Below are 12,797 nucleotides of genomic sequence, written 5' to 3'. Positions count from 1 at the left end.
GGACACACAGAATACATAGAATTAGTGTAGAGGGTGAAACAAAGACACATATTTCAGTTATATCTGAGTTATAATGCGTTTTGAAAATTAGTAGGACAAAATTTATGCGCAGCAATTTCAGAGGTTGTCGCTTAGCAGTTCATATAAAATTTTAGCGTAAACGGATATACGCGTGTTAAAAAACACAAAAACGGCTATTGAAGAACAAACCTCTAGTAATTGAATCATGTGGCAGCCCTAGTTTATCTATAAAATTTTATTTAGTAGAGTGGCAACTATAGCCGTCATTCCCTTTCTAACCTCACATTAAAATTAAACAATGACGGCGAAATGCGTGCTGCAAATTTAAGGAAAATAGAATAAAATGTTAATATTTTTTTAGTTGATTGGCGATTACGTCCTCTGGTGTTAGTTGCAAAACTTTGGGCCCATCATCACAATATAAACAATGCCAAAAATATGACTATATCCAGCTATTCTCTGGTTCTCATGGTAATACACTTTTTGCAGTACGCTGTCAATCCAGCGGTGCTTCCGTGCTTGCATGACATGTTTCCGGATAAGTTTACTTTGGTAAGTACACAATAGAATTCGCTATACTGTTAATCTACATATGAAGATGTATGTACATCTTGGTTCCAAAAATTGAAAGTGCTGCCCTTTCGTGTTAGCAATGAGAGCACAATTGTGCTATGGAGTGCAGAACCATGAAATGGAATCATTCACTCAAGTGCATATGTATATGTAAATTTGTGTAAATATATATGAATATAACTTATGCTCGTTGCTACCACAAATACCTTCAACTAATTGCGCCGTAGCCAGCTGCTGTTTTAAAACGTCAATTTAGAATAGCTAATTTATAAATGATTAACGGCGTTATTATGTATAACGCAAAGCGACGCGAAGAGTCACTTTCACCCAAGTGAAACCAAATTCGTATCATATAAGAGCATTCATTCACTTCGGTGACTCTCAGTGACTATCGGTGACTGTAGGTGATTGTCTTACGTTTTTTCGTATTATATAGCGACGCAAAGTGTCACGAACACTCATTTTTACTGTCAAAATATTCACTTGCTTCTGGGTCGCGTTTGCTTCACTCACTTGGTTTTTTCATTGTCGTTTTTTTAAATAATTTTTGAGTAAAAATCTTAGCATTTCGGGAAAAAAAGATTGAAATTTTCCATATACATACATAAAGGTTATATTTAGAGCTTCGTTCAATGTATATTTCGTCAAAAAATTTTACAGGAATAAAAAAAATATAAGCGAAACCTATACAAATTATAGCCAGGGACCAGAACAGTTATTCCTTTTGTAATAAAAGTCCCTCAGAAAAAAATTTGGTATGGCCTAGAAGGTTCAATGTGGTCATATTAAATCGTTCCCGACATGGTCGAGCTTGTACCTTAATGGTGCTTGTTACCGGAACATACCGGATATTTATCCGGTAAAGGACCATCAATAACACTTCCTGAAACCTTCGGGGAGTTTCTTTATCGCTACAACAACAACAACAGTTGGTTATGATTTTTCGATAACAAGTTTCTAGTGCTAGAAGTAAAAATTTTAAAATGTCCCTACAGGTTTCAAATCCAGATATTTACGAGAATGAATTGGTGAAAAATTCGTTTAATTTGGATTAACCGTATTTTAGTTATAGGGTCGTACTTTTATTCTGTTAATAAAAAATATAAGTTTGGATTTAACTTTTATTGGTAATTCTCTACTTTAGCTCACAACTGCTAAAGAGCTGTCAAAAGAAAGAATTTTCGCGTTTTCGGATCGCCCCCTATCTATGAACAAAGAAGAGGATGTGATCTTTATGTTTTTGTTTGACAACTGTCAATATTTTACTTATTTTAAACAGGTGTCAAAAGACGCGCTTTGGACCCAGGATCACGAACCCGAAAGCGGAAATTGGAAATTTCTTTCTTTTCGCAGATATTTGCAAACAAAATTGAAAATTTTCCCGTGGTTGTTGTAATTTTGATGATTTTGGCGTACCCACAAGAAAAACTGTGGGTAAAAGTGTTTTGCGCGGATATAGATTTGGTCTCCAAACCGGTGTTGAACCCACCCAGGATATTTTTTATAAGCGCGGCCGAAGACGGCCAATGCAGAAAAGTGTTCTGTGCAAAAATACTATGGATCCCACCCCCCGTTTCGGAGCGCTCCGGGCCATTTTGCGTTTTCTGGAAATATTTTTTGACAGAAAAAAAATTTGGAATTTCCGCTTTCGGATTCGTGGTCCTGGGATCAAAACGCGTCTTTTGACACCTCTCCCGATATTTTTGGACGAGTTTTAGCAGTTGTGAGCTAAAGCAGAGAATTACCCTTTTATTTTCGGACTTATAAAATAAATATCCGGATTTTATTTCTTTGTGTAGATTTTTTTGAAAAGGGATGCATGATTCATCATGAAAATGCTATGGGTATCCCCGGAATCCCATACACCTTCACCAAGGAATAGTTTTTAACCGGACTTTTTCGAGTCAAGAAAAAAAAAAACCTATTAAAATGAGTCACTGATTATAATTAATAGTTATACTATAGTTTTGTCACTGTCTTTCGTTACGATACTTATTTTCTTACTTTATGCCAAAAACTAGTTCTGAGTTATAGGAAAATAAAAAAATAATTTTATTGTGGATTTTGTAATAACTATAATAATTATACCTCCGTGCTATTCTTTTTAAAATGTTCTTATAAATCGGTGATTCTGCTGATTCTCGAAAAACGTAGTGAATTATTTCGAGTCTCAAAGGTGTATCGCAAATAATCGACAAGCATCGGTACAATTCAGGTACGCAACATCTACGCCCAGAGGAATTAGGTAAGGGGTACCACAGGGTGGTTTCCTATCCTCGCTTCTGTTTAACTTCTATATATCGAAGCCCCTCACTGCACGATAATGGCTACAGGTCCCGGGCCACCCATCGATGAGATAGGTAATAAAATAGACAACTATCTCCTGATCTCTCCAGTTCTTTCGCTTCGCGAACCCTGACATTGTCACCGACCAAATCATCGGCGACTTTATTACATGGATGCGCCAAATGTCGACCATATTGAACATCCACGTCGATGGCGTCACGCTACCGTCTGTCTTACACTTAAAATTCCTAGGTGCGACGTTCGATTCCTAAAATCCATAGCCGTAATAAAATCCTCAAATCTCTTGCCGGCGTCACTTGGGGTAAAGATAAAGAAACGCTCATTACCACTTACAAAGCAATTGGCTAGCCAAAAAACACAAGTAGGTCCTCAGTGAACTCCACAAACAGGCGTCGGACCTTTGTGCCAGGAATTGCCCGGTGAATCCAGTATTCGAAGAACAATACCCAAAACTTGCAGAAGAGGAACGCACACTCACAAGGGAAACGCGAGTCAATCTAGCTCAACCTCGATCTGGATACTGTAACAGGTTAAACTCTTACCTATTCAGAATCAACCCCGACATACAAAACATATGTCCTGCTTGTAACCCCACATGACACCAACCATCTCTTCAATTGTATTGTGGAACCAACGCCTCTAACACCCCTTTAATTATGGTCCACCCCTGTTGAAACAGCAAGTTTCCTTGGACTTCCGTAGCTTTTTCGGGCTGGTAATGTCGTTGCTACTGAAAGGCTTACGTTATTAGAAAAATAAAGAACCCCAGCATGCCGCTCACACTTGGTGAAAAGATAAAATCAAAGCTGCTGACGAAGTATAAAGCAATTAACCCCGACCGATGTGTGTGAGCCGTCGCCAATATAGACTCCCGACCTACACTACTCTCACTGGAGTAAGTGCAGGCCTCTAAAGAGAGAAATGGGGTGCTGACCAAGCAGTTCCAGCTAAATGGTTTCCAAATGGAGCATCTAAGCGAACTGCTAGATGCAGCTCAATGAACCCTATTATTAAAACCGTGTATTAAGGCATAGCAAAAGAAGAATGGAAACGCGTCACCCCGGTCGATAAAGGCCCCTTGCATCAAAATTTTACCTTCAGACTTGGGGTCTAGCTGGGAAAATAGGTGCCTTTAGTTTAATTGGCAAAAATCCAGCCTCAACGAGTCGGTTATTGCAAGGATGTTGTATTATCTTTGACAATTGTTGTGTTGCTACTGTTACAATGGCTCGGTTTTTACAACCAGCAACACATTTTCCATCCGTAGAGGAATATTTGCCAAAAAAAAATTACAATTACCAGCAAATGGTACACATCACTCGAAAGCACCACCACAAATGTAAAAGAAGCTGGGAAGAAGATTTGAACATAGCCATAAAACCGATTTGGGAATGATTAAAAACAGTGTTCCATTTATTTTGTATTAACAATTTATTTGGCATTTGAAAAAGGGGGCTAAATGGTACACTCAGGCATATGTTTGTTTTCTTTTTTTATTTTTACATGTTCACAAAATGGAATTTCAATTATTGAAATAATAAACACTGCACTTAACAACAATATTAACATCTATTGATTTACACCGTCTCTTATTTACAATTGTCAGGTGTTTACCTGCAATATTGCCAGCTCGTTAAAACGATGTTATTCCGAAAAAATTGCACTGCAAAGTTTACCGAAATAACAAAAGTAATAAGTGGTTATACTGGCTAAGTATTGGGATTGACAGTATCAGTGAATACGTGGTGAATACGTAGTGACCATTGTTTACTATATATTTTGGCAACTTAAACAGAGGTTATGTTGCGAATAGAGTGGAAGGCAGTGGACTAGGCAGTCGAATGTCATAAAATGAAGGAATGGTGTTCGGAGTTTTTTGAAAATTAAAAAAAAAATTGATAAAAGCTTTAATAAAAATAAAACTACTGTTTTAATAACAACAAAAACGCCTTATATATTCTATGTACATAAATTCGTAAAGATTATCTCACTTTAAAATTTGAGTTAAATAATCTAAAGTTTTGTTTTGAAACTGAGTCGAGAACTGTTCGTGTGAATGTGCGAATTTTCACCGATCAGCTGTTAGTTGCGCTACTTGGTAAAATTTACAATGGTAGTGACTACGTAAGAGGACAAACGCGAATACGTAAGAATTTATAAAATACGAATTCTGGGTGAATGTGAATGTGAGTGAATGCGACGCAAACATTCACGGTGACATACATAATACGGGCCTAAATGTAAGGCGCGATAACCTCCGAAGAGGTTTCTGGCCGATCTCTTTCAATTTGCGTTTTTTTACTTACAAATTGGCGGAACGGGACCTACTTGTTTTATGCCGACTTCGAACGGCATCTACAAGGCAGATAAGTTTTCATAGCAGAAGTACACGCATAGTGCTTGCCAAACCCTGACGAGGGGAGATTTTCTTCCAATTGAAAATACTTCTTCCTAAAATTTGGGTGAACTGTTCTTCCTGAAAGGTGATAATATTTCGAAACAATGGCGATATCTCCGGCGATCATTTCTTCAGTTTCAAATCAATAGGCCCAGACGGAATAGCTATGCCAATGCTAAAAGGACTTGGCGCTGAGGGAATAAACTACCTAACGCGCGTTTTCAACCTGTCTCTGAAATCCATTGTCATTCCTGAACAATGGAAAATGGCAATGATAATTCGACTACTAAATTAAAAATTATTTAAATTAAAATTAAAGCCTGGCAAACCAGCTAACGAAGGCGCGGCATATCGACCAATATCACTCCTTTCGCCAGTAGCGAAGACATTGGAAACCGTTTTGCTCCCTCATTTCACAGAAAATCTTCGCCCAGCCACGCACTAAAACGGCTTCCGCAAAATGCACAGCACCACCACCGCGCTCAAAGCAATAAATACCTAGATTAATTACGGGCTAAATTAGAAAAAATCTCATCATAGGACGGCGCTCTTGGGACCTGACCAGTCAAAAGCTTTTGACACACTCAACTAAGTCACGCTATTCCATGACATAGAAGGCTAACACCTCCCTTGTCTAAAAAGATGAACCGCAAATTATCTGAATGGTCGGCAGGCGTCGGTTCAATTTAGGAACGAAATCACAAAACCTAGGAAAATTAAACAGGGGGTACCACGGGGTGGTGTCCTATCCCCGTTTCTGTTTAATTTCTACATATCAAAACTCCCTTCCCCACCAGAAGGAGTTACAAATTATTTCCTATGCCGACGACTGCACGATTATGGCTACAGGTCGTGGCCGTCGTGCAACCTGGCTTTACCACCGACAAAATCCACGGCCATTCTGTTAACGACGTGGAAGGAACATATGTCGCAAATATTGGACGTTCACATCGAGTGGCGTCACCCAAAGATCTTACGGGTAATGTTCGATAATACTCTAACCTTCAAGGCCCATACCACCGAAATTGTATCTAAAGTACGAAGTCGCAACAAAATCCTCACGCGTCTCCAGTGTGGTCGCCTGTTTACAGGCCTGTCAAAATGCTGCAGTCAGAACTGCCACCGGATGTTTCCTTAAGGCCCCCAAACACCACCTCCATACACAGTGAGGCCAAAGAGCTCAATATTAAAGGGCACAACGAAACGCTGAACAGGCAGTTTTTGCCAAATTGTCACAAACCAGGACACCCTGACAAACAACTGCTTGATCTAACGCCGCCTCAACGGGGGTTATGGGGTCCTCTCCATAAGCACTATGACGAGATCCCGCACCTGCCAACACAGCCGATGATCCAGACAAGCATAAGCAGGCTCTAAGCCAAATCCCCACAGAATCGATAAACACTTTTGCCAGGACGCGCCCGGTGAACCCCTATATTAATATGCAATATCCTACCATTGCAAAAGAAGAAAGCACACTACCAAGGGAGACATGAGTCGCCCTGGCGCAACTACGCTCTGGACACTGTAACGGGTTTAACTCTTACTTGGCCAGAATCCACCCCGACATCCGTAAAATATATTTTTGTTAGTCTCCAAATTTAACCATCAGACTAAATATAATTACGGATTTATTATATAGAAGCATACAGAGTGAACAAAATTTATATTATAAAATCTATATACATATAAATCAGTTGTCGGAATGGACTGTGCTGCCGGGCAACGGGAATTGATTATAAGTGCTGTCGTAATGGACGTGATTTCGAGCATGTTGATGTATATTTAACACACTATAAGTAGGGCTGCGATGTGTGGAAGGCTGGAAAGGACGTGATTCCAAGCCACCCACCCAATTCATTGCGTATTTAATGTAGTAAGTAGATATTTTTTTTATTAAATGGAGTGAGTCACACGTCAATGTTTTTGCAGTACCTATTGAAATCAGTACACAGACAACGAAAAGGTTCATGTATTTCAAAATTCGTTCTGCATGTGCTTATATGAAGCGGTTGAAAATGTCTAGATGACCTAAAGGAAATATTAAATAAAATTGCACCAAGCTATTTGCCATCCCTCTAATAAGTTTTACTACAAATAACACACCTACCATCTCCCTACGACTCCGTAACGTAGGAAGCTGAACAAGTTTTAAACGGCAGGAGTAGGGAGGAAGAATCCGTCAGGGGTCCCACCGTCAGTCCCTTAGCGCAAAAATCAGAAATTACTTTTGCACAGACTCTAATTTGTTGCAGTGGCTCTGGTAAAGAGAGTTCCAGATTATCGGAGCGTATTCCAATATTGGCCTCACTAGAGATATAAAGAGAGTTTTGGTAATATATGGATCAGCAAATTCTTTAGACCATCGTTTGACGAATACCAAAATCCCTTTGGCTCTACTCACGCAACCTTCTAGGAGCAATTGAAAGTCAAATTTAGAGTCTATCGTAACGCCAAGGTCTGCGAAGCTAAACACGGTTAATTGTGTAATCATCAATCATATACTCGTAGGATTGGTAAGATTTCCTCGTGAAACACATGAACTTTCACTTCAGCAGGTTTAGTGACATTATATATGGGGTATTCCATCCCATTTCGACCAATTTTGAACCCGACCCCTTTAAAATTGGCTGAAAGTTTTTCTTCTTTTTCTAGCTTACGAAAGACGTTTTTCAGAATTTTTTCATCCAACTCAAAAAAAGTTATGAATTTTTAAAAAAAACACCGTTTTTGTTTTCAAAATGCTATAACTTTCAAAAATTGACCGTTTGGGATCTTTTTTTTTTTAATTTGTTTTTAAATGTACTTTTCGGAAAAAATACAAAAAAATTTTTAAAGTTTATTTTTTTTTTTTGTAATTTTTCAGTTTCTCGAGATTTTTCGAATTTCGCCATTTTTTTTTCTCATAAAAAACTTCAATCAATTCTGCAATCATCCCCACTAACCCCAGAGTGGGCCGATATTTTTTTTACCGGATACAGATCCGGTACGCTCCGATACCACAGCACCATTAAGGTGCTAGCCCGACCATCTCGGGAACGATTTATGTGGTCACATTAAACCTTCAGGCCATTCCCTCCCTCCCCACCCCAAGTTCCATGAGGAGCTTGGGGTCGCCAGAGCCTCTTCTGTTAGTGAAACAGGATTCGCCGCGGATAGGTGAGGTTGACTGACATTTGGGTTTGGAGAAGCTATATATTGCGCTGGCAAGCTGAAGCCCTTGAATCTGGTATTTTAGTCTCCTCTTCCGACAGGCATACCTACCGCGGGTATATTCTGATCCCCTAACCCGCGGGGGGATTGAGGACACCCTGTGAGCTAGTTGCTTTGTGAGGATCGATTCAAAGAGTTTGGGATGTTATTCCTCGGTAATTTGAAACACACGATCTGTTCCCATTTTTGTAAAGTGGTATTATAAAAGACTCCACTTTCTGGGAAATATACCGTGCTTTAGGGATGCGTTAAAAAGACATGTAAGAGGTTTATACAGGAAAGGACACATGACACCAACCATCTGTTCAATTGTAATGTGGAACCTACGCCCCTAACACCTATCTCCCTATAGTCCGCCCCTGTTGAAAGAGCCAGTTTATTGGACCCTTAACATACTTGTTATTTTGTCATTCTTGGTTAAGTACTTTGGACGCCTGTAGCACACACACACATTAATTTTTATTTACCAGACTATACTAAAACAATATATTAGATTTTTAATATAAAGAACTATATATTTTGCTCGCTTTTTTTAAGTTACGATCTAATGATTTCGGATTTGTGGACATGAACGAAACAATGAGCCCATATGAAACAAAGAATACTCAAACAATTGGTGAACTTTTTCTATCGTTTCTTGAGTATTACAGCCGTTTCGAGTAAGTTTAATTTCTTAATTGTAAGTAACCGTTTTTTTTATCACCTACATTTGTATTTATATATTTTTTTAGTTACACACAATTTGCCATTTCGATACGAACTGGCGGCCTTTTGCCTATTAATGTTTGCCGGCTAGCGAAGTCATTGAAAAACGACATCCATCAGTGGAAGGAGCTCTGCATTGAAGGTAAAATAAAACCAAAAGCAAACTATGATTATTGGTAATATCATTCCATATCAAATGAATTCTAGAACCTTTTGATTTAACAAATACAGCGAGATCGGTGTATGATTTCGATACTTTTGAACGTGTCAAAGCAGTGTTTGTGGCTTCCTGGCGTATATTACAGCAAACCCTTGATTTAAGTACTATTTTTGCGCCAATTATCATACCACCAACAAGCAATGTTCTACCAACATTAAACGCAGGCGTGCAATATGATGGTGAATCAATTTGTAGTGCGTCAACGGTTATTTTAAGCAGAGAAAATAGTATAAATTTAGCTACGAATGGATCCACATTGGCCATATCACAAGATACGAATGAAAAGGGTTCTATCCCCAATGGCTCAGAACAGCAGGACAAGGACTACGAAATTACCTACAATACAAAAAAAGAAAACCAACCTGATTCGTTGAAGGAATGTATCTCTTGAGATTCAAAGTTTCTTGTCATAAGCAATTATTCTCTACATTCGAATAAGCACGTGTTGGGGAAAATTCGTATCATCATCTTCATCTATGTAAGTTCTTATTATTGAACATCATCATACAAAAAACAATACGTCTAGTCAAATGATAGATCTTAATTCATACACTAAATAGTGCATTTGAAAAGACTGATTAATTTAGCATGTAAAAGATTAGTTAAGTAGTTATTCTCCATGTCCAAAAGTCTAGTTTTCACTTCTAGTTCCAGCAGCTAGCACACGTTAAAAGTTTGCTGGCGTCTTTTATATTCAAGTTTTTTTTTTATTTTTTTTTTATATTGACGACTAATGCGAAATCGTTATTTTGTTAAAATGGTTTTCATTTATTAAGCTTTAGCGATATAAGCACCGCAATCCGCATGAATTCATTGCCAAAAATTAAATAAGGTACAATGCATATTGAAGGAGCTCGGCCTAAATCTCCACGGCGATATATTGCGCTTAATTATTATGCTATGGGTGTAGTTGTAAGGCATGTCGCGGTTGTATAGTGACTATATTGACAGAAGTTATTTAAACCAATTCACTCTTAATAATGTGAATTACGAATCGTATTTGTATTTTATAGAGTCCAATGAAAAATATGCACTTCCGAAGAAACAGGATACTTATCATATAACAGTAGGTACCTGTAACTAATACAAACCCATACAAAAATTTGATAACCATACATACTTCTTTAACAATCATTACAATTAAGCATATTCCAAATTTCACTAAATGGTATCCTTTTTCGCCCGGCGAAGTCCAAGCAACATATTTGTCGTCCGTCGTTCTCGAAATAGACTATGTAAGATGTTAGGAGGCATACCTTTAATATATACCTCTACGCACCGTATAACATCTGGTAAAATTCTAGCTTTTATTAAAACCTACGCACAATATATATTTTGTTAAATATTTTTTATTTAAATTATAACTTTGATTTAACTTAATTCGCAATGTGTACTCGATTATTTGTAGGCACGATTTTATTTATTTATTATTATTATTTTTTTTTTTTTGTTGAGGTGGAGCACCTTTGTTGGGGAGGTCGATTATTATTATTGTGCGAGTAGCTCTATAACCCAATCGCTTTAGATCACATAACATAAAAAAATGATCAAAATATACGATATGTTGCCTTGGTACTATGGGCAATTTTGCTAATAACGATTTGACTACCCGTTCACCAAGCGGTTCATTTGTCACTTCTGCCGACTTACCGCAGTACACGTCAAAAGCATAACAATAACCATCTGCACTTGTGGCTGCCCAATTCCTATAACCAAATCTAACAGGTTTTCCCATTATAAACTGTTTTGCAGGATGTCGGCCAAAGTATTTTATCATGGACTCATCCACAGAAAGAATTTCAGAATCCCCATTAGCTACAGTTTCTCTGAATCAGGTCATATAGAGATCTTGCCTTGAACATTTTACCAGTTGACCACGTGGCAAGACTGTTATAAACAAAGTGTAGAATTCTTTTGATTTCTGAGAACCTATTTCGACACTTAAAAGCAAAATTCCCACAAATCATTTTAGTTCCTCGATGCTAAGGACATAATTATGTCTGTTATATCATTGTTAGGGCATCGATGTCAAAAATTTTCTCAAACAAATCCGTAGGGGTACGATCATTTATTGTGTTTACAACGTTATCCACTACTTTTTGAACTGCATCAGTGGAGTGATATTTGGTAATATAATTAGGTGAAACCCGTCTCCAAACTGGTTCGCTGAAATTATCTGCATCGACCTTTTTACGTTCGGCAAAGCGTGCGAGTGGCTCATCGTCACTTTCATCCCAATCAAAATCCTCTTGACGACGTGGCTCTAAATCAATTCTCCCAGTCACATCATTCGGCATATTAGTGCATACCAAGTCATCTTCGTTTACCTCCTCTTCATCACTTACAATGGCAGGATCAGAAGGTATGACTAAAATATCATATTCAGTCATTGTCTTCGTTCTCCATTATCCAACCAAGGGCCTCTTGAAGCTTTAAAAAATCAGTTTTACCTTTAAACACCTTACGATGTGCCATTTTTATGCCTCTAAAACCACTTGTTAATTATAGAAAAAGTTAATGGTTATGCCCATTGTCCCCAAGTGGGGACATCACTATAAAACTATACCTTATTAATACCTTTTTGTTTTTTTCAACACTATACCACTTCTAAAAGCTTGTGCAATATTCACTGATTGTTTTTGTGAAAATCGTTTACTTTAGACTTAAAATATAAGTCACTAATCCGCAAAAATTAAGTCGATGAAATGCATATTTTTGTAGCGCTCGAAAGTTCGCTTTATTGACAGAATCATCATATGTTTATGTTTGCATATAATATTTGTGCCATCTATATGTCATTATTGCATTTATCTCATCAGTTTTTGGTGGGTAAGATGTAGATGTCGCCATTTGAAGAGGTGTCCTCGTATGGGGACAGTGGGAGGTAATGGGTTAATAAATCGAATTATTTGGCCCGATTAAAAAAAATCTATAGCGCCATCACCAATTACGAAAATTTTCTCTTATTTTAATATATGTGTATTTTCGTTTCAATATGTGGCGTTTTGCAATGAGTTTTTCTTTGTCCCGTTACGTTCAGTTATATTTGTTCCGTTAGTTCGCGTTACTTCAATTTTTGTTTCACAGTTATATGGTGTCACAACATATCAATTCACAATACTTTCTGTTGGGAGTGTAAAAACTTTCCCTAAATCCCTGAGCATTCCACGTCTCAACTCCGCCAGTTCGCCAGAATGGAGTCCAGGTGCCACCCTTAGGTCCATTTTAGTTTTCCAAGTCAAGCCCGAAATTATTTTGGTTATGCCGAGGCTAACACTGCACGTCCACTCTTGACGAAAGGACAAGAAAGGAATGTCTTCCTTTTCCATTTTGGCAAACTACCGTTGCTAAATAGGGTTG

General features: G+C 37.9%; 1 protein-coding gene across 3 annotated transcripts in view; it reads left to right on the top strand.

Annotated features, from left to right (window-relative positions):
• Positions 1-12,797, top strand: part of LOC137251472 (poly(A) RNA polymerase gld-2 homolog B-like) — a 240,543-nt gene that overhangs the window by 59,529 nt on the left and 168,217 nt on the right. For all 3 annotated transcript variants that reach the window (XM_067786121.1, XM_067786119.1, XM_067786120.1), the window contains 4 exons: positions 383-573; positions 9,050-9,171; positions 9,244-9,359; positions 9,425-9,915. In XM_067786121.1, coding sequence (XP_067642222.1) covers positions 383-573; positions 9,050-9,171; positions 9,244-9,359; positions 9,425-9,828 — 833 coding nt within the window. In that variant the 3' untranslated portion in view covers positions 9,829-9,915. The remainder of the gene's footprint in view (positions 1-382; positions 574-9,049; positions 9,172-9,243; positions 9,360-9,424; positions 9,916-12,797) is intronic.

This window comes from Eurosta solidaginis, chromosome 4 (genome assembly GCF_040869045.1).
Source record: "Eurosta solidaginis isolate ZX-2024a chromosome 4, ASM4086904v1, whole genome shotgun sequence".
Classification (NCBI taxonomy): Eukaryota; Metazoa; Arthropoda; class Insecta; order Diptera; family Tephritidae; genus Eurosta; species Eurosta solidaginis.
The sequence above is the reverse complement of the archived record's forward strand: the minus strand, read 5'-3'. Positions and strand labels throughout refer to the sequence as shown.